We start from the raw sequence: 26071 nt of genomic DNA, 5'->3' as shown, positions 1-26071 counted from the left end.
ACTGAGCAAGGGCAGGGACCGAACCCGCAACCTCATGGTTCCTAGTCGGATTCATTAACCACGGCGCCACGACGGGAACTCCGAAAAATACTATTTTTGAAAAGAAACTTGTTCCGATTAGATCATGTGTTTTATTTATTGGTTTGTTTGCATGATAAGCCCCAAGGACGTTTTGGTTAATGGAAGTTATACCAATTTTATAAATTTAGTCAGAATGCTTACAAGGGCTCTGCATATCACATGTGTATATGTGCAGGTCTCATAACTGCTCCTGAGACTTGTTCACACTGTCCCGTTATACTAGGACAAAAAGAAACTCAAATAATTTGACAAAAACTAATTTCATGTTTATATGGTTCAGGAACATCTGAAGATTTCATTTTAGGATAGGGCGACAAATGATCATAAAAATTTCCTCTATAAAATGCAGCATCGGAATTAGGATACAGATTGTGAAACTATTCTAAACAAAATCAGGGTATCAATGAGTGAAACTTTCCTGAAAGAGAATCTTTATTCTCTCTGTTAACCAGATTTCTTCCAGAAACAAATGAGATACATGGGTCTTACTCAGGAGCTTGTAGTGAACAGTCCGTTTTTAAATGCCAGCGTCAGCATTTGACAGCCTTTCTTTGTAGACTCAATTTAGAATTAAATTCCATCTTAGGATAAATTTCTCATTTTAAGTACAAAGGAAAGTGTTTTCCTATGTTAACAAAGATTGCAGTTTGAGTGTAGACGCAAAGATGACAAATGTTGTATGTGAAATAAGAAAAGGCCATGCCTTCCACAGCTTATGTGCTCCTCAAATTTAAGCAAAAGCACTTGTCAACCAGAAATGATTTGAGGTTGAAACAAGATTAAAAGAGCCAGATTAAAGAAAGGGATATATGAAATATAGTAGACTTTTAAATCACGGCCTGTCTTTTAGAAGACTGCTTTGTGGTTTGTTTGATGCCATCGTTAGCTCACAAGAAACTCGTTCTTAGTCACTTATACAGCCTAAAAGATCCTCCTTTAAAATACATCCCTTTACTGGTGGGGCATGTTTTTCCCATTAAGATCTTAATGAAACCTCAAATTAAGGCAGCAAAATGAATATAAATTTGACAACTTCTTCCATGTTGTTTCTCAGAGCGTCTTTGTTTCAAGAGTTTTTACTGTTCTCCATGATATTTAACATTCAACCTGAGAATGTTTTTATTTACCATTTTGAAATAAAACATGATGCGAAGTGAATTCTTTATGAAGTTTATAGGACTTCCAGTCTAGGATAATATCTGTATTTTGGAAGAATATGAAAATTTTAGAGTTCCTTTTAGAATGGTAAAGAAATTTCATCCGAATTTTTTTTATTGTGTTCAAGTTGAACCATTTATATTTAGCTAAGGTTTTGCTTTTGAGTGATCTCAGTTTCTACTAATTCTTCATCTTTTGACGAACTGTTTTAATTGTTTAAATTCATTCCGTTCCAGAGGAGTCAGTTTATAACAATATCTTTTCCTTTGACAACCAAGTAAGCTTGTTGCAAAGTTATCTGTTCAGGTCATGTTTGACACTTTAACCATTTTGTACATTCTGGAGATTGTGTATCCTCCAGGATTTTTTAATTTAAATGATGGTATAAAATGATTTAAAGAATCATATACATGATACACTTTTTAATGCAGAACATTTAAGAGAAATACACATTGTGAAATTTTTAAAATGCATTTTGCTTTTCAGTATTACAAATAAGTCACGAGTATTTGTCATACTCATCTGCGTCTAATATTGTGTTTAAACTACTACTGTTTTTGACTAAGCAAAAGACAAAATTTATGCACAATAGGGTAGACAAAAAGTACTCCATTTGAATATACCTCTTACACATAACCTGTCTTTGTAGTATATAAGGTACATTTTAAAGCAGAGTTAAAACTTACGTATCAAATTATCTTTAAGTTTTAATTAGCACTGAGAGTATTCAGTCTGTTTATAAACAGTTCCTTTAAACTAATCTTTTTCAAAAAAAGCTAATCGTTTTCTTTGAGAATATGAAAAAATATAATTTCATTTTTAGAAGGAAATATTTATATGGAGAGGAGAAGGTTTACATAAATCTCAAATCTTTAGGAATAATTTGTGATAGAATAATGTTAACTATATTATTAATGTCTTTAAAATTAAATCCTTTTAGTTTCCATCTTAGTTGTTATTTTTAAAAAAATTATGTATACATGTATGTGTAACTGGGTCCCCGTGCTGTACAGTTTGAAAAAAAAAAAGTGTGTTGGGGGAAATAACAATAAAAAATAAATTAAAAAAAATTGAGAATGAGAGAAAACTTCTAAATTTCTTTTGAAAGCCTAATCACAGCGAGAATATAATGAAAAGTTTTTCCTCTTTAATAGAACGGCATAATACCACTTGTAATTCTTAGATCAGTATTGTGTCTGAAATTTAAACTAAAGTATTGACTATACCCTTATCCTTTAGAGAAGGAAAGAAACGGTGCTTCTATCTTGGTTTAACTCTTTCCATGCCTCTGTCCCAAACAAGACACCAGACCTCATTGTTGCTTTTCATGCCATCCGCAGACACACCACTTCCAGCCTATCTTATAAGACATAGTAAAATTATCCAGATGGACATAATTTTTCTATGATTTTAAAGTCTATATCATTAAAGTTCTGCTTTTTTTTTTTTTTTTTTTTCCTGTTTGCAGTAGAGTGGAGGAAAAAAAATCAGTCCGGAGAAATCCAATATGTTTATCTGACTAGATTACATAATATATAAAAAGCCGATGGGTAACTTCAGTAGTCTTTGTAAATATTTTCAAAGATGTCATGTTAATGTCCTCAGAACATGTGATGGCATTAAAAATGCTTCTCATTCTGTGGTTAGACGGTGACGTCTCCAAGAAGAAAAACGAAAATGTTAATCTCCTAAGTTTTAATTTCACACCTTACTTGTTTTTTCACTGTCCATTTGTTTTTCCAAGTTTAATTAATGTGATTTTTTCCTTATTATTTTGCCTGATACGGTGAAGGTTGAATTCACTCCATAGTCCTTTATGTTAGGGCAAATTTTTCTTTTAATTTTTGACCTTGATTACTTATGACAGGCTCCAGAGAGTTAAGAGCAGGAGTTCCCAGCAGAAAGGGGTCCCCAGCACTCTTCGTATATTTCATATTCATTTATAACCATAACACAGTGGAATTTCTGGAACCCTTGTATGTTGAAAACTTTTATATCAATTATTCATTTAATAATATAGACACCTAAAGGTATGCTTTTTAAGCTTGCAAATGTAATGGGATTTCTTAAATGCCTTTGAGAGGATAAAGGGAATATTGAGAGGAAGAAAGAAAAAAAGCCTAGTGGTGGAATGCTTTCCTAAAATGGTTGGGTCACCATCTCTAAGTGAACATGCTTTACAAGGCTAACACTTTTCTCCTTTATTCCTTTCACATATATGTCACTTTTCAATGTTTTATCCTTCTGCCAACAAAAGGTTATTTTGCAATAGCAATATTCTGGGTCATTGTGGAAAAGTTCAATTCTGTTTCCACCCAGCATTCCTGGTCTTGGTCTTTTAAAATATTAGGATAAAGGGCAAATTGAATCAATGTTAAATTTTTGCCCTTTGGGCATTTCGCATAGAAAATACTTCATTAATAAAAATCTTTTTTAAAGATTATTTCTCCTTTTTATTTTTCTGAAAACCTTATACATACATGCATGTATTCTAAAGTTCTATTTTGCTTAAGTACCACAGTCCCTCCAAATGTAGATTGATGATAAAAAAATAATTTTTTTGAATATGTTCACTAAATGTGCTAAATACCTAATACACAGTCTGATGTCATGCAGGATGTAGCGGATTATTTTCAGGGGTTAAAAACTCTTCTAATCACTTATTAAACACAAACCTTTACTAGTGTGACTCATGAGAGCCCTATGAGAAAAGCAAGAAGAAATAATGAAGTACAAGAATAAAAAATGATTATTTTTCATAATTTGAAGGCTATGTTTAATATAAGATATGTATTTTCTTCAGGAGATAATGAGTTTATGTGAAATGATACTGTCTTGATGCTTTTTACTTATGTATCCAGAAGCTGAGTTGTATGTAACATGAAGGAAGTGCAAGAAACTTCAGCTTTTAACATTGACTGATTAGACTGTAAGCTAATAGATGTGCAAAATAGATACTTGCTTGGCCAAATCCTAAATTGATGATTATGTTACAAAGGTAGCTATCTGGCCTTGTGGGAACTATTTTAAGATCTGTTTAGGATGCATACTTAAGATGCACCATAATCTGTCTTAAGAAGTGGCATGATCACTTATTTTCCATCTTGTTGCTTACCACAAGAGTTAAAAAACAAAAACAAAAATAGCATTCAGTAATTTGCAAAGGCTTTGAACTTGTCCCTGTGATGCTTATTTATACATTGTGTGTTATCATTGTTCCTTGATGGTGATTCTAGTAAAAACATAGTCACACAGTTGAAAAACACCTTTCCAGAAATTATGGGGCTTTTTTGTTGTTGTTGTTTTTCCTCTCTCCTCAGCCTTCCAACCTCCCCAAACTCTTAATGGTTAAAAATGACCAATAGACTTTGAAGGATGCTGGGAACTTATAGCTCACCAAGAGTGGTTCAGTGATGTGAAATACAGGCTTTGAAGGAAAATTTACATTCTAAGATAGTACAACATAGCTAGAAACATCCTAATTAGAAAGATCAATTCTGAGGCTGGTGACCCAGAAACCAAGGGAAGGCACGTGTCCGGGTGTAGGCGGAAAGGACATGAAACCGTAGAAACAGATTCATTTTATCACAGAAACTTTTTTTTTCCCCAAAAAAAGCTGTCTTTAATCAGTTCCTGTTATAGCGCAGCGGAAACGAATCCAAGTAGGAACCATGAGGTTGTGGGTTCGATCCCTGGCTCTCACTCACTGGGTAAGGATCCGGCATTGCTGTGAGCTGTGGTGTAGGGCACAGACTCGGCTTGGATCCCAAGCTGCTGTGGCCGTGTTGTAGCCGGCACTGTAGCTCCCATTTGACCCCTAGCCTGGGAACTTCCATATGCCACAGGCGAGGCCCTAAAAAGCAAAAAAACCAAAACCTCCAAAAAACCTGTCTTTATTCTCTGTCAGTGGAAGTCTGACTGTGACTGGTGTTGGTGTTTTAGGCATGGATGTGATTTTTATGGGTAATAACTTGGAGTGTTTAAGAAATGTTGGTGATGGAAAGAAGAGGCCTTTTCGTAGATGGCAACGTGCATTACCATGGCTTCAGTCACTGGCAGAGACCAAAAAGACCTAGCCTAGGGGCCCCCGATCCAGACCTTTCCCTTTCCCTCGCAGGAAGACATACTAAAACAGAAGGCTCGGGAAATAAAGTAGGTGAGAGACTATTTCAGGTGCCATTCCACCTGGAAACTGAGATTACCAAAGCAAAGTCTGATTTTTAAAAAAATCAGTTGAAGACCCTGTGCCATGTAGAAGATAATTAGTATTGAGACTGTGCTAGGCTGCCCTGAGTGCTTTCTGCACGTTACCCAATACGGCGGTTCTTACACCTGAGCATGTGCCAGCATTTCCTGGAGGGCTTGTTCAAAAAAACAGGTTGTCATGCTCCAGAGTGTCAGAATCAGTAGGTCTGGGGTGGGGCCTGATGAATATTTGAAACGTCTGAGAAGTTCTCAGTACTGTTATCCAGGGACCCCACTTTGAGAACAAATACCATACAGCACTCCTTAAAATAACCCTATGAAGTAAGCGTTACTATCTTTTTATTTTATATATCAGTTGGCTGAGCTCTGGGAGGTTACATAACTTAACATTCACACAGCGGGGGAAAAAGGTGGCAGGACTGGGGTTCAGACTCATGTTTTTGCCTCACTCCAAAACCCAGTCTTTCTGCATCTAACCATATTTCATGAAAAGATAAAGAGATAAAGGATAGTGAGCAAGCAAAGGTAGAAATGTTATTTGACACTGAAGCCAGGCAGCGTTGGAACCTCAGAGCTCTGTTATTCTTGGGCCCCGACTGGGCTGTGATCCTGACCAGTGTACAGTGAGAGTATTTCTTGGTCTATGAATCAGAGAAAATATAATACCACCATTTATCCAAGGCTCTTGGCGAACTCGCTAATGAACACAGGGCAGCCTTGGACAAATTGAGAGAGAAGAGAAATACAGGATTTGAAAGAAGATGAAAGGTTGATTTCAGAAGGTGATGGCATTAAAAGCTGAAGGCTGAGTTGGGGAAAACAGAGAGGAAGGCAAGAACTTCTGGGAGTTAGGTCAGGTAGCAGGTTACTTAATGTTTCTTCAAACATATGAGAGGAGTTCCCGTCGTGGCTCTGTGGTTAATGAACCCGACTGTCATCCATGAGGATGCGGGCTTAATCCCTGGCCTCACTCAGTTGGCTAAGGCTCCGGCGTTGCCGTGAGCTGTGGTGTAGGTCGCAGATGCAGCTCGGATCCCACGTTGCTGTGGCTCTGGCGTAGGCTGGTGGCTACAGCTCCGATTTGACCTCTGGCCTGGGAACCTCCATATGCTGCCGGCGTGGCCCTAAAAAACAAAAATAAAATAAAAACCAAAAAACGAGATACAGCGAGAATAGACCTATCATTTTCACAGATCCACACACACACACACACACACACACAAATAAACCATAAATAGGAAGATCAGTGACTGTAGTTGCATTAGATCTTCAGATGTACTCCTGGTGGTTGTCTAACCACGCATAGCATGATGGCTGAGAGCATCCTCAGGGTTCCATTCTGTATCATCTCGTATTTTCACCCATGCTGTCTCCATTCAACTGTGTTGTCAGTCCCACATTTTATATGTTAAAATGAAATGAGAAACTGTTTGATTATTACGAGGTGTTTATGTTGGTTTCTGTTGTTCTACTTGGAAATATCCAGCGAAATGTCATCTATCTCAAATGAGTTGACTTGGATTTTGCCAGCACGTTCTTCAAAAAGATGCTAATTTTTTTATTGCTCTTCTAAGTTGCTATTCTGATAATACCCTGGGATTTCAAACTGGTTTTACTTTTAGCGTGGGTCACAGTCTCACAACCACCTGTAATACTTAAGGCCCAATGCATGACAACATGTGAGGGTTTGAATACCCATGGGTGGAATTTTAAGGGAACTAGGACATTATCTCGAGGACTGTGATTCATCCTGGTAATTTTTTTTTTCTATCACTTTATATTTTAAGCAAAGTTAAACCACCTTCACAAATTTCACCCAGCAAATCGATGGGCGGAGAATTTTGTGTGGCTGCAACGTTTGGGACATCCCGGTCATGGTTTGCAAATAACGCAGGTCTGAAAAGAGAAAAAGGTATGTATTTGTACTGAAGTTAAACTTCCCGTTTGTAATCTTAATTTCTTGAGGAAAACTCATAGCCGTTCTCTTTGAATAATCTTAAACCCAATAATAGAAAAAAATCTACACTCAATTAACATGTTGTTCCTCACTATTCAAGTCTCATTAAGAAGAAGGGCTGTCCTCTCCCTGTAAATGTGAAATAAATTGTCCATTGAGTGTTTTTATTTTGTTTTTCGGGTGATGTACACAGTGTTCTTAATGCTGTCAATTCCCTACCATTATGCATTTTACATTTTCTCAAGCGAATTTCATGCCGTTGTCTCAAGTATGGAGAGGAAAAATGTTGTCCGTATTTTAGAGATGGAAGCCTTGAGATCAGTGAGTTTATCGTAGCTAAAAAAGCATACCTCAGTAGGCGAGGGTAGCTTAGTTGGAACCCCTATTTTCAGGTGCTGGATCTCAACTGAAAACATGATTGGCAACAACTCTGCCATGTGATAGCTTAAGCGATAAAGCCAGGCTCCCGCTCAGAAATAAGGTTCATTTTTAATGGTAACCACTGTCCCTTTGCATTTATATTGTATTTTTAAAAAGCCCCGCTTTGACTGCCAGAATCAATACATAAAAACGTTTTAACGTGATGCCTTACTGTTTCCGTGTGTAAACGAATACCGACGTTCGTGGACCGAGTGTTTAATTTTGACTGAAAAAATTCCCCTTATTATTGTAGTACCATTAAAGTAGGTCACAAGCTGGGCACTTTTCCGATGAGTCGCAGGCTGTATTGTTCTTGGCAAAATGGCTTCTCCTTTACGCTGGATGCTGGCGGTCAGACATCAGCCCTCCGCCTTGTTATCGCCTTTCAGTGGCCCTTTCCTTGGAAACAGGATCGCAGGCACAGCAGGCTCTTTACCTGAGTGGGAGAGGAGACAGCACAGTATGCAAGCCTTCCATTTGCTTATCCCATCTTTATTTTTTTGTTCCCTCCGTAGCTTTAATGATGCTATCAAAATGACTTTTTGTTACTAGTTAAAACCCTCTGTGAAGCTCGATTTCAAATGCTTCTCCCTTCTGTTCTAATTACCCTTTTAACTTGGTACCCCATTATGTCCCCCTGACTGGTCATTAGCCGTGTTCTCAAATCAGCTGTAATTGATTCTGCTGGCATAGAGATAAGGTGACCCACCCAGCATTCATGAGTGGTTTTGTATGCTCCTAGGTTTACCGTAAAACCCAAGATAGAGGACTAAACCTGTTTCGGTAGTGAGGACATGTGTACGTCTTATAAAGTCATTTGATTAGATCCACATTGAGCACCTGACCTCAGAGTGTGACTGGTCTTCATTTACCCTGGGGACCAGTGAGCCCAGGGTAAATAGAAGGTCGATGGATCTGCGGGCTGGAGGATGTGTGCGTTTTTCATTTGTTTGTTTGTTTGAATACAGAAATTTAAAGAACATTTTCTGAGAGAAAGTAGATGAGAAGTTAGGCTGATTTAGACAGAAAGAGAGTTTCTCATGCAATTGAGTTGGTACATCTGGTGTAACTAAATCTTAATCCTTGCAGGCTTCCTTTTCAGTCTGTCCTTCACAGTCCCACCTGACAGCATTCTTTTTTTTTTTTTTTTGCCTTTTCTAGGGCCGCTCCCTCGGCATATGGAGGTTCCCAGGGTAGGGGTCTAATCAGAGCCATAGCCGCTGGCCTACACCACAGCCACAGCCATGCCAGATCTAAGCCGCATCTGCAGCCTACACCACATCTCACTTGGCAACACCGGATCCTTAACCCACTGAGCGAGGTCAGGGATCGAACCCGCAATCTCATGGTTCCTAGTCAGATTTGTTAACCACTGAGCCACCATGGGAACTCCAGCATTCATTTTTCATAAATGTGGGACATATTACTACATTGCAGGGAAATCCAGAAGACTGTAGGATATTGTTTCAGCATATTAGCATTTTAAGTATATTTATACCAATCTTGAAATAAATGGCTTAAGATTGAAAAATATTTTGATAGCATAGAGATGTGCATATTCATTAGCATCTACTTGAAAGAGACAACGTTCAGGTACCATGTGAAAAAAAATCCTGGCCTTCAGAATAGACTGAAAAGTCAGTAAGTTGTAAAAATTATGCTGTGCTCTTTTTTTTTGCCAGTATTACATATCTAGGTTCTATGTTTCTGTTTTGTAGATCAGTCCAAACAAGTTGTAGTTGAATCCCTGTACATTATTAGCTGCTACGGAACCTTAGTGGAGCACGTGATGGAGCCACGGCCACTCAGCACAGCCCCCAAGATTAGCGATGACACCCCACTAGAAATGATGACATCTCCTCGAGCCAGCTGGACTCTGGTTAGGTAATCTCTCTCTTTTTTAAACAGCTTTGTTGAGGTGTGTGCCATATTATAAGTGTACAATTTGATAAGGTTTGACACATGGATACACAGCTGTGAAACCATCACAACAATTAGCATTATAAATATATGCATCACCCCAGATGTTTTGTTGTGTCTTTTCATCATCTCTCACTCCTTCTCCTCTTTATCCCTACTTCACCCACTGGGCCTCAGTCAATATAGATTAGTTTCTAATTTCTAGAACTTTATGTAAATGGAATCAATGTGTACTCCCTTGGTCTTCATCCTTCCAGGAAAATTATTTGGGTGTATCCCTTTGTGGCACTTTGGATAATTCATTCATTTTTAAAATTGAGATGCAACTTACAGATAATACATAGAACACTATTCACCCACTCGAATTTTCACTAGGTTGTGCACCTCTCACCACAGTCAGTTTTCATCATCCCCAAAAGAAACCCTGTTCCCAATAGTAGTCATCCCTCATTTTTCTTCAACCCTTAAGCCCTAGGTAACCACCAGTTTGGATCTGCTTACTTTGGACATTTCATATTAATAGAATCATACACTATGTTACCTGCTATACCTGACTTCCTTCACTTTGCATAATGGTTTTAAGGTCCATCCATATTATAGCATGTAGCAGAACATCACTTCTTTTTTAGGGCTGTATAATATTCCATTGCATGGAGGTACTATATTTTATTGATCCATTCATCAGTTGATTTGGACATTTCTACTGTTTAGCTGCAATGAATTATGCTCCTAAGAATATTTGTGTACAGATTTTTGTGTGGCCATGTCTTTTCAGTTGTCTTTGGCACATGCCTTGGAGAATATCTTTCTTTGAACTCCTTTCTCTTTGCGTCTTTGTGTCACCTTTTTTAGGACCTAGGTGTTTTTTTCCTATCCCACATAAAGGGTTTTAGTGCTTCCCCTATTTCCAGTCTCATGCTCAGTTCAAATAGAGAGTACCTGGAGATAGTCATTATGGGGAATTGAAACTAATATAAATGGACTGGGAAGTTTCTTATATTTGATTTTTTTTTTGGTCTTTTTGTTGTTGTTGTTGTTGTTGTTGTTGCTATTTCTTGGGCCGCTCCCGCGGCATATGGAGGTTCCCAGGCTAGGGGTTGAATCGGAGCTGTAGCCACCGGCCTACGCCAGAGCCACAGCAACGCAGGATCCGGGCCGTGTCTGCAACCTACACCACAGCTCACGGCAACGCCGGATGGGTAACCCACTGAGCAAGGGCAGGGACCGAACCTGCAACCTCATGGTTCCTAGTCGGATTCGTTAACTACTGCGCCACGACGGGAACTCCCTTATATTTGATTTTTATTTTTTAATTCAACAAATTCTATCATATTTATAGTTGTATAACAAGCATCACAACCTAATTTTAGAACATTTCCATCCCAAACTCCAAGTCCATCCTTCCCCCATAGCCTATCCTCTTTGCTTAATGGGTACAGGGTTTCTTTGGGGGATGATGAAAATTGACTGTGGTGATAGGTGCACAAACTAGTAAAAATTCAAGTGGGTAGATTGTATACTATATATTGTATGTAAGTTGCATCTCAACTTTTAAAATGAATGAATTATCCAAAAACACAATAACAGGGGTACATCCAAATAATTTTCCTGGGAGAATGAGGACAAAAGAAGGACACACTCATTCCACTTACATAAAATTCTAGAAGTTAGAAACTAATCTATATTGACTGAGGCTGTGTGGGTAAGGTAGGGAAAAACCTATGATTACCAAAGGAAAGTTTCCTAAAACGTGATTCCTCAAGATATAATGGTTGATCGCTATAGAAATGTTTATTAACAGTCCTTCTCAAAAGTATATAATCATTAGAACTTTTATAATCTAGTATAAAGAGGGAGAAATAAAATCTAGACTAAAACCTGTTCAGTATAGTGTACAGTGGTACAGGAGAGCCAGCCAGAAAAAAATTGGTCCTGATATGTATGGAAGGAAACAGACAAAAACGGATATGAAAATGATCTCTCTCCTTTTGACATTTTAAAATATTCTTATATTGATTTTTGGAGGCTCCAGCATTCTTTCCTACTACTTTATTGCACTAGATTGACCTGATCGATATCTTATTTATCAAGCTATTTAGGAGTGTGCAGATCTAATTAAAATTACTGAACCATCATTGAAATAAGTGGCTTATTTTGGAACTCAGATGCTAATTCGGTCTATAGTCAGTCAACCATTAACTATGTTTTTTTTTTTAACCACTTTTACACATTTTATTTCATTTTGAAATATACACACATTCTATTAGCGATTTCTAACCATTGTCAGAAATTAGGCCAAAATTAATTGTGACATTCTAATTCCACACTTCCTCAGTGTTTTGAGTATCTTGTCTCTCATATGGGAAGGTCGTCAGCTATTGTACTAATATCGGCTCTTTGTAATTTGTGTGACTCATTGCCACCTTTTTATTCTTTCTAAGCGGATGGTTTTGTGTTTCAGGTTTTCAGCACTCCAAGAAGTTCATTTTAATGATTACAGAGATGTATCAATCTCTGTAAGTGGTGACAGTGATAGTGATTTACATCTCATCTATGAAACTTGAATATTCTTCTTCTTCTGCTGTTTCCTTAGAACTCCTCAATGGAATGAATTGCAACCACCATTTAATGCAAACCACCCTCTGCTCCTCGCTGCAGATGCAGTGCAGTATTATCAGTTCCTGCTTGCTGGCCGTGAGTAGTTTTTGTTGTTGTTTTTCCTTCCATATGGTATTTAAATGTCATCTGTAAATGCTGACTTGTAATGCAACCATGTATATTACTCCCGGTCCAGAGGCCAGAGGCCATAAACAGTCAGACCGGGGCAAGTGAGATACTGAACGCAAGCCTTTGCTATAAGCTTTAACACACATTAAGTGTGCCTCTGGCTGTCCACAGACTGTGGCAGTTATATCAGCTGATGGGGAATATCAGGTGGGCTCAACATTTTTTTAAAAGATGAGGATACAAGTATATCATCAGGTTTCATAAAATGGGAATCTATTTCTGACCTGAAACAAAGTTCAGCATTTTTCACTGTGAAATTGTATCAGCATTTTTTTCTTCTTCTAGAATTTTACTTGCAGAAATGAGGGAGTGATTACAACTGCACTGGGTTTTGTGTGTTTTTTGTTTTTTTTTTTTTTTTTTTTGCTTTTTAGGGCTGCATCTGTGCTATATGGAGGTTCTCAGGCTAGGGGTCAAATCAGGCTGTAGCTGCCAGCCTATACTACGGCCACAGCAATGCAGGATCCGAGCTGCGTCTGGGACCTACACCACAGGTCAAGGCAATGCCAGATCTTTAACCCCCTAAGCAAGGCCAGGGATCGAACCTGCGTCCTCATGGATGCTAGTCAGATTTATTAACCGCTGAGCCACGACGGGAACTCCTGTGTTGGGTTTTTATTTGTTTATGTTTATACTTAAGCTCTAACATTTGTAGAGATTGATCCAGCCTCTTTTTTTTTTTTAACTTGAGAAAAAGTACATTGAACCAGGAACAGCGTTCTTTGTAGGTGAGGCCTGAAAAGATCATTTAATATTTTTCATCCAGTTTATGGTTAGAGAATTAAAAATTCTTTACAATTATAATTCCATTTTGTAGAATTGACTGGATCCTTAATTTAACTTGATGGTATTGAGGACTGCATGTTTTTAAAAAACTTTCTAAAAATCGCCATTGACATTTTTTTAATGGAGTTTTGTTGTATCAAACTTATTATGTGGCATAAAGTAAAATATTTCTAAAATGATTTTATGTTTATCATGTGTTCTGTGTTATACTGGAAGTAGAGAAAGTTTATTGACTTTGCTCTACAGTTATGAAACTCCGTAATTGTAGCAAATAGTTGACAGTCTCGCTCTCTTATGTAATTGAACTCACTGATTCTTCTAGCACGTTTTTATTGAGTGACTTCTATGCAACAGGCACTCCTGCTTTAAATGTGGATAGTATGCTGCTTCCATCCTCAGTGAATTCACTGTCTAATTTGGGAGACAGGTATTTAATCAAAACATAAAATGAGATGGATGCATGAAAGAAGGTTATACATTGAATTATGAGAACAATGACTTAAGTTGCCAAAACTTCCATAGAGGGATAATAGGTAAATGGCTTTCTGGTTCAAGCAACTGAATACAAAAAGTTGTTAGATTCTGGGTATCTAAGCATGTATTTAACTCTGTCCTATGACTTGGAAAAAACATGGCATTTATATAATATCAATGTTCACTGATCGAAGCCAAGGATTGAACCCACATCCTCACAGATACTAGTTGGGGTCTTTACCACTGAGCCACAGTGGGAACTCCTACCCTGGATTTTAAAGAAAGGCTGTTTGAATGAGAGTCCTGGACAAGAGAGTATATTACATGACAGATGCAATTAAATATGCAAAACATGGACATCTGCATCAGAGGAGTAAAAGCTGAAATACAGCTGATGAAAGCAGTGCCGGAGCTGGTTTAGAAAAAATGCCTTTACCTGGCCATCCATTCAGCCTTTTATACAAGTTAGGGCCTCATGAAGAAGACTTTCTTATTACCTTCTTGCTTTTTCTCAAGAAACCCGTACCAAAACCATTGGAAAAGATGATTTGCATACTGTACCTCTTGGTGGTACTTATCCATATTGAAAATCACTTCTTATTTCCCAGTTTGCAGACTGTTGGTAAATATATTATTAAAAGTATTTTCAGGGAGTTCCCATCTTGGCTTAGTGGTAACAAATCTGACTAGTATCCAAGAGCATGCAGATTTAATCCCTGGCCCTGCTCAGTGGGTTAAGGATCTGGTGTTGCTCTGGGCTGTGGTGTAGGTGACAGACATGGCTCGGATCCAGCATTGCTGTGACTGTGGTGTAGGCTGGTGGCTACAACTCCAAATTGACCCCTAGCCTGGGAACCTCCCTATGCCCTAGGGTGTGGCCCTTAAAGAAAAAAAAAAAAGAAAAGAAAAAAGACAAAAGTATTTTCAAACATAACCATTTGGAGTAAAACTGTAAAGCAGACTTCACAAATGTTGCCAGCATTTTCTTCAGTTGTATTTGGATCTGTGATCAAGGGAAGCAAACTTGTACAAACTCCGGAAATTATAATAATAATTTACAAAGAATGATGTAAATGGCAGTGGGAAAGAGACTTTGTCTCAGGGAGAAGAGAGTGGGGGAGCAGGATGTTTAGCAAGGAATCCCCCCTCCCCTTCCAGAGCTGTAATCATAATAAGTACACTGCTAGCTGATCAACAATGTTTAGCAAAAGGGTGACTGGTGAGGAGGGAAAGGGAACCTGCCTGGAACCCTAAAGACATCTTCCCTCAATTTAGTGAAGAAAATAAAAACCCCAAAGTTTGTATTCTTAACTGTAGTCATATTTCCTACCTGTGTTAATTGAATGGAATGAGACAGAATTGAGCAATTTTGGTGTATCATAACTTGACTCATACTAGAATGCTCCTAACAAGGTCACTATGAAGGTGAATGTGACTTCTTTGTTATTGGGAAGAACCGTAAGAAATTGCCATTTTGAGTAAGTAAAAAAAAAAAAAAAAAAGGGAGTTCCCATCGTGGCGCAGTGGTTAACGAATCCGACTAGGAACCATGAGGTTGCGGGTTCGGTCCCTGCCCTTGCTCAGTGGGTTAACGATCCGGCGTTGCCGTGAGCTGTGGTGTAGGTTGCAGATGCGGCTCGGATCCTGCGTTGCTGTGGCTCTGGCGTAGGCCGTGGCTACAGCTCCGATTCAACCCCTAGCCTGGGAACCTCCATATGCCGCGGGAGCGGCCCAAGAAATAGCAACAACAACAACAACAAAAAAGACAAAAGACAAAAAAAAAAAAAAAGCTAAATAGCAGAGCCATGTGATTTGAGCTGATTGAATAGTTTATATGTCTAAAGTGAATGCAGATGGTAATCTAATCTTGCTCTATAGCTCAATTAAGGTAAAAGTCAAGAATCTAATATTTAAAAAAAAAATGTTTTGCTGGAGTTCCCACCATGGCACACAGCAGCTTAGGAATCTGGTGTTGTCTCTGTGGAAGTTCGATCTCCAGCCCAGTGCAGTGGGTTAGGTATCTGGCGTTGGCATTAGCTGTGGCATAGGTCACAGCTGTGGCTCAAATTTGATCCATAGCCTGGGAACTTCCATATGCTGGGTGCAACCAAAAAATAAATAAATAAAATGTATTGTGTTGGTCATAAGAGATCTTGGGAATAGTTTATGAAAAGATTCTAGCAGTGGTAATTAATGATTTTTGTGTTAACCATATTTTTTCTTCCTTCAAAAAATACATACTGTAGTTACCTTTTCTAAAAGAGGCATTTTATTTCAGTATATTCTTTTGCCAAAAACAAAGATAAACATTGGAAGAGACTAGCAGATATCAACCAGCTTTGAATATGATCCCAAAGCAGACAATACTTCTTTAGGCTTGTTCAAAACTTCCCAAATTGTAAATTAAAAACAGGGCTTACTGAGATGACTAGGAAAAGTTTTATTTAGGGGAAAAATAATATTTCCTCCTTTTCTTTCAGGTAATTTGGCAGCAGCAGTATTTTTAAGTTGCTGACATTAACTAGCTTTGTTGAGGGGAGGTCAGACTTTGAACTTCTTTCTAAAATAATTCATGAGTATGTGAGCAGTTCCTCCCTAAGCTAACTAGGTTTTCTTTGTTAAATTGTAACAAAGGACCATTCAAAGCTTTGATACACAATAGTAAGGTAACTGGGATCCATAGAACCTCCCTATATTTTATTGGGGATGTAATTGTTTTTCTCTAACTTTGGTACTAGATGCAAGGGAATGGAAAATATATATGGGGTTTTGATAATTATTTAATTCTCTATAAAATATAATTTACTTTTTTTTTCGTCTTTTTGTCTTTTCTAGGGCCACACCTGTGACATATGGAGATTCCAGGCTAGGGGTCTAAATGGAGCTGTAGCCGCCGGCCTATGCCAGAGCCACAGCAATGCAGGATCCAAGCCATCCTCTACCACAGCTCACAGCAAGGCCGTATCCTTAACCCACTGCACGAGGCCAGGGATTGAACCCGCAACCTCATGGTTCCTAATCTGATTTATTACCCACTGCACCATGATGGGAACTCCTCATGGTTCCTAATCCGATTCATTACCCACTGCACCATGATGGGAACTCCCCTATAATTTACTGTTAACACACAAATAGTACCAATGTATTGTGGTCAATACATTTGTGTGTGTGTGTGTAATGTTTTTATAGCATACGTGACTTCAACATCATTTGAAGGTAATCTGTGATGTTAAAGATGTATAAAATGAAATAAATAACTTGTGCCAGAAAAGGAAATAAAATGTTAACAAATAAGCAAATCGATATAACCCTAAGCACAGCAGTACTCACATGAGTTATAAATGGTCTAAACATCTAAAGTCAGAGATTGTCAAATTGGATTTAAAAAATAAACCTCAGTTATATGCTCCCTAGGAGGAACATATTTAAACCCTCAGTTGCTGCATTAATATCAGACTAAGTAGAACACTCTGCCCAACAACAGGAGAATATATGTTCTTTTCAAATGTACAGGGAACATTGACCAGTATAGACCATCTTGGGGACCACAAAACAAGTCTCAATAAATGTAAAAGCTTTCTTGTCATACAAAGTATGTATATTTTCTGACCGCAGTGATATTAAATAAGAAATGATTAACAGATCTGTGGAAAATCCACAATATTTGGAAACTAAACAATATGTTTCTTTCTTTTTTTTTTAACAATATGTTTCTTTACATGATACATGGTTCACAGAAGAAATCAATAGAGAAATGAGAAATTATTTTCAACTGAATGAAAATGAAAACAGAGCACATCCCTGACTTAGACTAGTATTTAAGGTGTGCATGGGGGAAATTAGATTGAAGTATTAATACATGGAACACATTGGACGAATCTCCAGGACATGATGCATGGTGATAGAAGCCAATTTCCAAACTTTGAATATTACGAATCTTAAAAGCACCAAGAGAAAATAAAGATTCTATTTATATAACATTTTCAAAAATGACAGAATTACAGAGATGAATAATAGATTAGTGTTGACCAGGACTTTGAGACAGAGTGGGAGAAAGGGTGTTGAATATGACTTGTAAAGATAGATCTTTGTGATGATAGAATAGTTCTGTATTTTGATTATAGTAGTAGAGGTTACACAAATTAACATGTCTGATAAAATGGAATAGAACTATACACACACATTCTCTCCCAGATTGAGAGTGTGTATAAAATTGTACGTATAGGAGTTCTGTGATTAACAAACCCCAATGAGGATATATGAGGCCTCACTCAGTGGGTTAATGATCTGGCATTGCTGTGGCTGTGGTGTAGGTCAGCAGCTGTAGCTCCGATTTGACCCTTGGCCTGGGAACTTCCATATGCTGCAAGTGCAGCCCTAAAAAAAAAAAAAAAAGTTGTATATATAAAACTAATAAAATCTGAATAATGTGTGTGGATTGTACCATTTTGCAACTTCTTATGAATCTATAATCATTTCATGATATAAAGTTTAGAGAAAAATTGAAAAATTTCTGGGATGGCGCTAAATCAGTACTCAAAGTGAAATTTATAGGACTAAATGCTCATGTTACAAAAGAAAAAGTTCTGAAATCAATGATCTTAGCTTCCACATTCAGAAAGTAGAAAACGCTGTGCACATTTAAAGAGAAGAAAGGAAATCAATGAAATAGAAAACAAAACCAACAGAAAAAAATGGGAATAATGTAGAAAAGTAGGAAAAGTAAATCATAGTGTTGTGGTTTGGTTTTCTTCTGCTTGGTGTTTGTGAGAGTCTTAAATCTATGGAGTTTTAGTTTTCATCACATTCGAAAATTTTAGTGCAATTATATCTTCAAATATTTTTTTCTGTCACTCCTTTTGTGACTCCAATTATATGTATGTTGACCACTTGATATTTTCTGAACTCATGTATTCTTTGTTCAGTTAAAAAATTCCTTTCTCTCCTCTGTTTGATTTTATAGTTTGTATTTTGGTGTATTTCTGTTCTGCTCTAATATGCTATTTTAGCCAACACATTTTTCACCTCTATAGGTACCATTTGGATTTTTGAAATGTATTTCATTTCTTTCCTTATTGTGTACATATGTTTGAACATATGGCACATTTATTTATTTATTTATTTATTATTTGCTTTTTACGGCCATACCTGTGGCATATGGAGGTTCCCAAGCTAGGAGTCCAATCGGAGCTACAGCTGTCTGCCTATGACACAGCCACAGCAACACCAGATCCGCATCTGCGACCTACACCACAGCTCACGGCAATGCCAGATCCTTAGCCCACTGAGCAAGGCCAGGGATCAAACCTGCAACCTCATGGTTCCTAGCCTGATTTGTTTCCACTGAGCCATGATGGGCGCTCCTGGAACTATTTTGTAATAGTTGTTTTAGAATTCCTATGTGCTAATTCTTTTCATCCTGGTATTGTTTGGGGGGTTTCATATTGAATGATTTTTCTTCTTAGTGTGGGTTGTGTTTTCCTCCTTGTTGTGTGTTTAATGATTTTTGATAGGATGCTAGGCATTTTTAAGTTCATGTTGAGTGGTGGATTATTTTGTATTCCTGGGATGTAGTCAAGTTACTTGGAATATATTTGATCCTCTATATTTATTTTTAGGCTTTGTTATAGGATGTTTGGAATAGGCTTTTTCATAAGGTTAACAGTTATTTTAGGTGATTATGTAAATCTAGTCTCTTTTATGGGGCCAGCAATAGATGTGGGTGGTCATAATTATTTTTTACATTTCAGGTGCTTAAATCGTATGTATTATCTTGATCTTTTACCAGTTTTGCTGACTTTACTTTTGACGCACTACCTACCATACCATAAATACAAATAGGAAGCATGTATGTTGGTATCTGTAACACATTATGATAAATGCTGTGTTAATAGCACTCCTTAATTGGTATAGCAATTCAAAGAAGGAAGAAGTTAATTGTTAGGGGAATCATTTCAGTAGGGATGTAGAGAAGTGGCTGAACTTCAGAGAAGTGGAGCAGGTTGCATCTGTAGGATTTGGGACTACATGAAGTGACTGAAGAAGAGTGAGGAGGAATGGCTGACTGGCTTGGGCAATAGGTTATGCCATTCATTTAAACATTAACCTAGGAACTTCTGTATATGTATTTATACATTTGAGTTCCTTTCGGACATTTTTTGGCATACAGTTGGTAATTGATATAAGCTTTCTGTGAAGTAATTCTATCCCAGAGAGAATTTAAAAGAGGTTCCATTGTGAAACCGTAGATAGCATAACATGTAAGAAACCTTTACTCTGAAGTACTGGTTTTACGTTGACAAAAATCTTGTCTTTTATTATACTAAAAAGAACTCAGTTCAGTTTGGGTTTCTTTTGCATAGCTGGGCTGTCTATTGATATATCTGCTTTTTAAAAATGTTCTTGCTTTACTAATCTTTTGGACTTCACTAGCACTTTTATTTAAGTCTTTATATGTAATGAAGGAGGCGATACCTAAAGCTAATATTGAGGTTTGCCTGATATAAGTAGGAAAAACACAAGTCAGCAGCATATTTAAGGTTAGAGTCTAGAGATCTCGATTCCCAACTTAATTTTGTGCTGCTGGCCTACCAACTACAACTATGAGAATACAAATAGGAAATACTTTTATGAAGTCACTACTTTTGAGTTTAAAGACATTTGAGAGTATTTTACTATCGTATTGTTTTATTAGCCTTATAATACAGTGACGATCCCTTTTGAACCTACGGATGCAAAAAGGGGCAAAAAAAGCTACTGCTCTCCTCTGCCATGGTCCTTATAAGTGTCCTGGGAAAGCAATTAGATATGTAGCAATTTTCTGAGCTACTCTCCTTGGAGTGTCACATTAGATTTAACCTAACATCCTGGATTGCATCGCTGTTGTGGTATGTACCAAGTGTGGCGGGGGTACCCAACAATATTTCCTTGCATTGTCCCTAATAAATATTTGCCCAAGAGTGGGTAGGGTGGAAGGGGAAAGAAAGAAATGTTTTCCTCCTGTAGAGGAAACTTGTAATGTAGGACTTATTTATAGAGTATTTATAGTCCATTGTTGGTCACTGGGTGTGTCATCGTGCTCTATCCAGGTTGAATATCTGAGGTAGTTAAGAAGCCACTTCAGACTGAATTAGATCTATGCGTTCTCTTATTTATACTTAATTTTGTAAACTAACAATATGCCCTTCCATAGAGAAATGATTTTAGTGACAATGAAAGCTGTTTTCCTTCAAGAGACTAAAAGTTTGAGATCTATTGACCCTGAATTTAGCCAGATCTATGTTGTGTAACTTGGGGGAAATTATGAAATGCAACACGTTTTCTTCTTCAATGAAAAGATAACAGATAGTTAAATGAAAGAACATTAGCCATCTGCAAGCTTTGTAAAGGATGCTTTGAAAAGATTAGATTAGGTTACCCTCTTTCTCTTCTTCTTTCCCTTCGTTTTATGGGATATAAGCTTTTTATTGATACCCATATCTTTACATAGCTCTTCACACCTATGGAATAGTTCATTGGTTTTCTCTGTCATTGTTGATTTATTGTTGTGTTGTTTCAGCATCTAAAGCCCTTTTTCTTACAACTTAATGACTCATACTCCATTCTGAAGTAAATCTTGGCATTTCTGTCATTGGCTTTTGTACATTTAGGAAAAAAAAAAGTTTACATGTCAGACCAACTTCCTGTCATAGTTGCTCTTAAAATTCGAATGAAACAAAAGTTTGCCAAATACTTTTAAATATCTTTCTTACTTTATCTTACCTAAAAAAAGAGGAATTTACTCTTTCTTTAGATTGTTTAATAAGCAGCTTTTTTTTTCAGCTACGGTTGAGGGTTTACTCTTTTCCCTTGAGGCTATTAATATTCATTGCCGTCCAACTGGCTGATTGGACTGGATAGAACACTGATTCTGATAGATTAAAGAAAAATAATCTATTGGAGATAAAGCCTCTATTCCATGAGTACCTCTGATTCTAATGTCATTTACTCTACCCCATCAGATTTGAATGTTCTTCTATTCAGATATGGATACCCCTGAATGTGCATTTTGTTAACTGGGTAATGGGGATATAGGATGGGAGGTATGGGGATATCTGTTTGCCCTCTTCTCCTAGAGTAAGGAGCTAAAACAGAATGGTCTGTGTCTGCTTACCTGCGATAATGTAATGGGTTGATATTGGCAGGAGCTTGTGGTTTGACGTGCCATCACTTCCATCAGTAAGGTTAATTGCTAACAAATGGCTAAATGGGAATTTAGGGGGAAGGCTACAGCCGTCTGCTATGCTAGTGGTAACGGGAGTTCTGGCGCCATTTCAGGGTCACTATTTGTATCTGTCTATCAGAGTTAGAATACAGTTGTTTCTCTCAGTTTCAGCCTTCTCTATAGAATTTCTGTCAATTGTTTGACTCCATTAAGTGTGCAGAGGAAATAAAAGCCTGAATGACCAATCCACCAGGGGCTATGGATAGACCCTTTCATTGTCCATACTCAGAGCACTGCATTAGGTCTCATTATCCATTTATAATAAGCGACCTCTGCCCCCTGGGTCATTGAAAAATATTCAGTGTGCCTTTCTGACACATAGGGCACCTTTCTGAGCAGACACATCAAACAATGGGACGTCTGGTAGTCTGGAGGACTAGCACACATAGCAGGTTTTAAAACACACAGCCTTGTGCCAGATTACTCTGGCAATTTGCTCTTGCATGGTTCATAAATGGGCTAAGGGGAGCCTCATGTCTAGAAGATAAATGTAATGTTCCTTTCCTCTTTTTTCTGTTTCTCTTGTGTTTTAAAAATATTTTGGTCATGTTTTTAGTTTTGTTGTCTAGAGAGGATATGCCTTCAACTCTGCTTTTGCATTTTCTGATACAAAAATATGGAAAGATTTGGATATAGTAATGGAGAGAGCCATCATCTTTGGAAAATATTAACCAAATATGCGCAGGGTAGCTCTAGAGGTTATCTGCTATGTTAAAAACCTGTCCGCTCTTCCCCTGCTCTGCCCAAACTGGTAGGGATTAAATATCCCACTGAAAAGTTTGAGAAAACGTTTGATTGTTTCTTAGTCCAGATTTCTCCTGTAATGTAAATTTGGACCACATTCTGGAAGGCTCAGCTCGTCTGGTGGTTCTGTCTCCAGCCCTGGGGAAAGATGGAGATAACACAGTGATTAGTGGCTGAAATATATTCATCCAATAGAAAGTAAGAAAACTGTTATGTCTAGAGCTTCACACTGTAAACTGAAGGTATCCTTCTAAGAATCTTGACTACCAGTTACTAATCATGTGGTCTTCGGACAGAGCCTTGTTTAATACCGAGAGGAGTTAATCATTTGCCCAAAGTATGTTGGGATAGGAAAAGTAAAAGATTGAGAGCCAATCTTTTCAGCAATTCTTTAGCAGTTCATATGAGGAAACATTGAGAAAGGGGGAACATGTTTATAGAAGTACTCTTTAAGTGTAAGATGCATCCATTTCATTAATAAAGCCTTGTTCCTCTCTTAGAAGCTTCCTTATTTTCCATTTAGTGTCACATATATTGGATTGATCAGTTTATTAAAAACATATGCAACACACAGGCATTCGAAGAAACCTAGTCTATGACAGTAAATTAGCAGCCACACTGTCCGGTAGAACTTCCTTCTATTTCAGGGAAGTAGTTTTCAGATGAAGTGATCTGCTGTAGCATGCTCTCAGATGCTGGATGTCGAGGTGTTATTTCCAAAGAAGACAGTTGAGTTCTAGCACAGACGTTTCCGTCCAAAACAGTTATGCAAAACCATATAGTTGTCAGAACTCTCTCCATGACAAGAATTAATGTATTAACTGGATTATAGCACCATTTGACAAATTGCTTACTAAATAGATCAAAATTGATTAGACATTCTGTATTTGAATTGACAAATGGCTACATTAGGAGAGGGAGGGAAATCCATTAATTATAGCCACTCTCAACCACAGGAAATATAATCATATAAATATAGATTTTGTTAAGTCAAAAATCTCTACTTTATGGTAGCATCGCCTATATGTGTATCTACATCTCTTTGCTGTTAATAGAAGGGCTGTTTTTGGCTACTGCCCTTCAAATTAAAAATTTTAAAAATGTGCTCTATATTACGGTCTCTCCTGATTGCGCCATAGTTTTTAGTTACTATTCCGGAAAAAGAGCAGGGAAACTCAGCCTTTCTGCTTGGTTCTCGGCTGCACCTCTGCTTGTCCATCGTGCCCTGGCATTTTCATGTCATTTAAGTCAGAAAAGCTTTGTTCTTGGCTTTGACAATGTATAAACTTTTATCACTACCGAATTCCTCCTTTTTAGAAAAAAAATTTTTTCTCATGACCTTTCTTCCTGAAGGTAACTAACCGAGTGACCAGAGCTTAAGGGAGGTGGATGAATGCTATGGATTGTCTCTGTCCAAGTTGGATCTGTTCTCCTTATTGTTGTCATATGATGGGAGGCTCTTTGCCATGTGATTTTTGTGGAACTTGGTGGAGAGACAAGAAACACTGAAGTGCCTTTATTGCCTTTATACCATTAGTTTCTTGCCTTTCCTACTATGCTTCCTTTGTATTTTATAACCACACGAAGAGCATCAGAACCACCCTTACATGATGTCAAGTCTGGGTCAAAGCTGAGATTTGTAAGGAATATTTGGGGATTTGGAATATTTGTTTTTTCTTCTCTTGGGCTCTCTGCCGCCTTCCCGGCTATTTTCCAGGTGCCAGTGGTTCCTCCCACGGTTATGTCATTTATACCCTTAAATATGAAACCAAAACAATATTCTCTAAAATGAATTCTTATTAATTCTTCAAGGGTATAATGTAATGTGTGGCCCAAAGTACTTTCTTTTTTTTTTTTTAGGTCAATGAATTTTATTACATTTACAGTTGTACAACGATCATCACAACCCCACTTTATAGCATTTCCTTCCCAAACCCCAACCCCCCAACCTGTCTCTTTTGGAAACCATGAGTTTTCCAAAGTCTGTGAGTCAGTATCTGCTCTGCAAAGAAGTTCATTGTGGTTTTTTTTTTTTTTTTTTTAGATTCCACATGTCAGTGATAGAATATGAAGTTGTTGTCTCACTATCTGACTAACTTCACTTAGCATGATAATTTCTAGGTCCATCCATGTTGCTGCAAATGCCATTATTTGTTTCCTTTTAATGGCTGAGTAATAGTCCACTGTGTATATGTGCCACAGCTTCTTTATCCACTCCTCTGTCCATGGACTTTTAGGTGGTTTCCATGTCTTGGCTGTTGTATGTATGTAGTGCTGCAGTGCACATTGGAGTACATGTATTTTTTTCCAGTTATGGTTTTCTCTGGATAGATGCCCAGGAGTGGAATTTTTGGATAAAATGGTAATTCTGTTTTTAGTTTTCTGAGGAATCTCCATACTGTTTTCCACAGTGGTTGCACCAGTGTACATTCCCACCAACAGTGTAACAGGGTTCCCTTTATCCATACCCTCTCCAGCATTTTCTTTTCTGTTACTGTATGTGAGGCTACCCTGCTTGCCTGTAACTTTCTTGTGTAGAGACTCTGTATCAATGATATAGTTTATATGGGGGAGTAAACAACCCTCAGATGTTTCACATGAAAATTTTAATTTAATAAACTTCTAGGTAAAAACATCATGAATTGAAGCAGTTTTTACTTCAGCTTATGAACATGGTCTTTGGCGTTTGTGGTTCTAAATTCCACTGCTACTCTTTGCTATCTGGGGGACATTGAGCAAGTAATTTAACTTCTCTGTGCTTTAGTTTACCTGTCATTAAAATTGAAATTAATAATAGTTATGTTACGAGATTGTTGGATTAATTGAAGTAATTCATCCAAAAAGCTTTACACATTATCTTGGATAGAATAAAAACTTATTAAAGATGAGCTTTTGATTGTAGTTAGTGTTAACAGAAATAATATCCTTTCTCTCCTTTTCGGTCTTTCTCGCCATTCTCAATTCCGAGGGCTATATGACCAAGATACTGCCAGGTAGCACAGCTAAAGATGCTTTTTTTTTTTTCCTCCATTTTAGGGCTGCACCTGTGGCATATGGAAGTTCCCAGGCTAGGTATCCAATTGGAACTGCAGCTGCTGACCTACGCCCCAGCGACAGCAATGCCAGATCTGAGAGGTGTCTGTGACCTACATTGCAGCTCATGGCAGTGCTGCATCCTTAACCCACTGAGCAAGGCCAAGGATCAAACCCACATCCTCATGGATCCTAGTCGGTTCATTACTACTGAGCCATGACGGAAACTCCAAGGTGCATTG

At 37.7% G+C, this 26071-nt stretch overlaps 1 protein-coding gene across 11 annotated transcripts in view; it reads left to right on the top strand.

The window, feature by feature from the left end:
* BCAS3 (BCAS3 microtubule associated cell migration factor) overlaps positions 1-26071 on the top strand; it is a 580473-nt gene that overhangs the window by 248824 nt on the left and 305578 nt on the right. For all 11 annotated transcript variants that reach the window (XM_047759073.1, XM_047759067.1, XM_047759070.1 and 8 more), the window contains 3 exons: positions 7233-7357; positions 9541-9706; positions 12336-12436. In XM_047759073.1, the coding sequence (XP_047615029.1) occupies positions 7233-7357; positions 9541-9706; positions 12336-12436 (392 nt within the window). The remainder of the gene's footprint in view (positions 1-7232; positions 7358-9540; positions 9707-12335; positions 12437-26071) is intronic.

The sequence above is a fragment of the Phacochoerus africanus genome, chromosome 14 (genome assembly GCF_016906955.1).
Source record: "Phacochoerus africanus isolate WHEZ1 chromosome 14, ROS_Pafr_v1, whole genome shotgun sequence".
In the NCBI taxonomy this organism is placed as follows: domain Eukaryota; kingdom Metazoa; phylum Chordata; class Mammalia; order Artiodactyla; family Suidae; genus Phacochoerus; species Phacochoerus africanus.
This window is presented reverse-complemented; position numbering and strand designations above follow the sequence as displayed.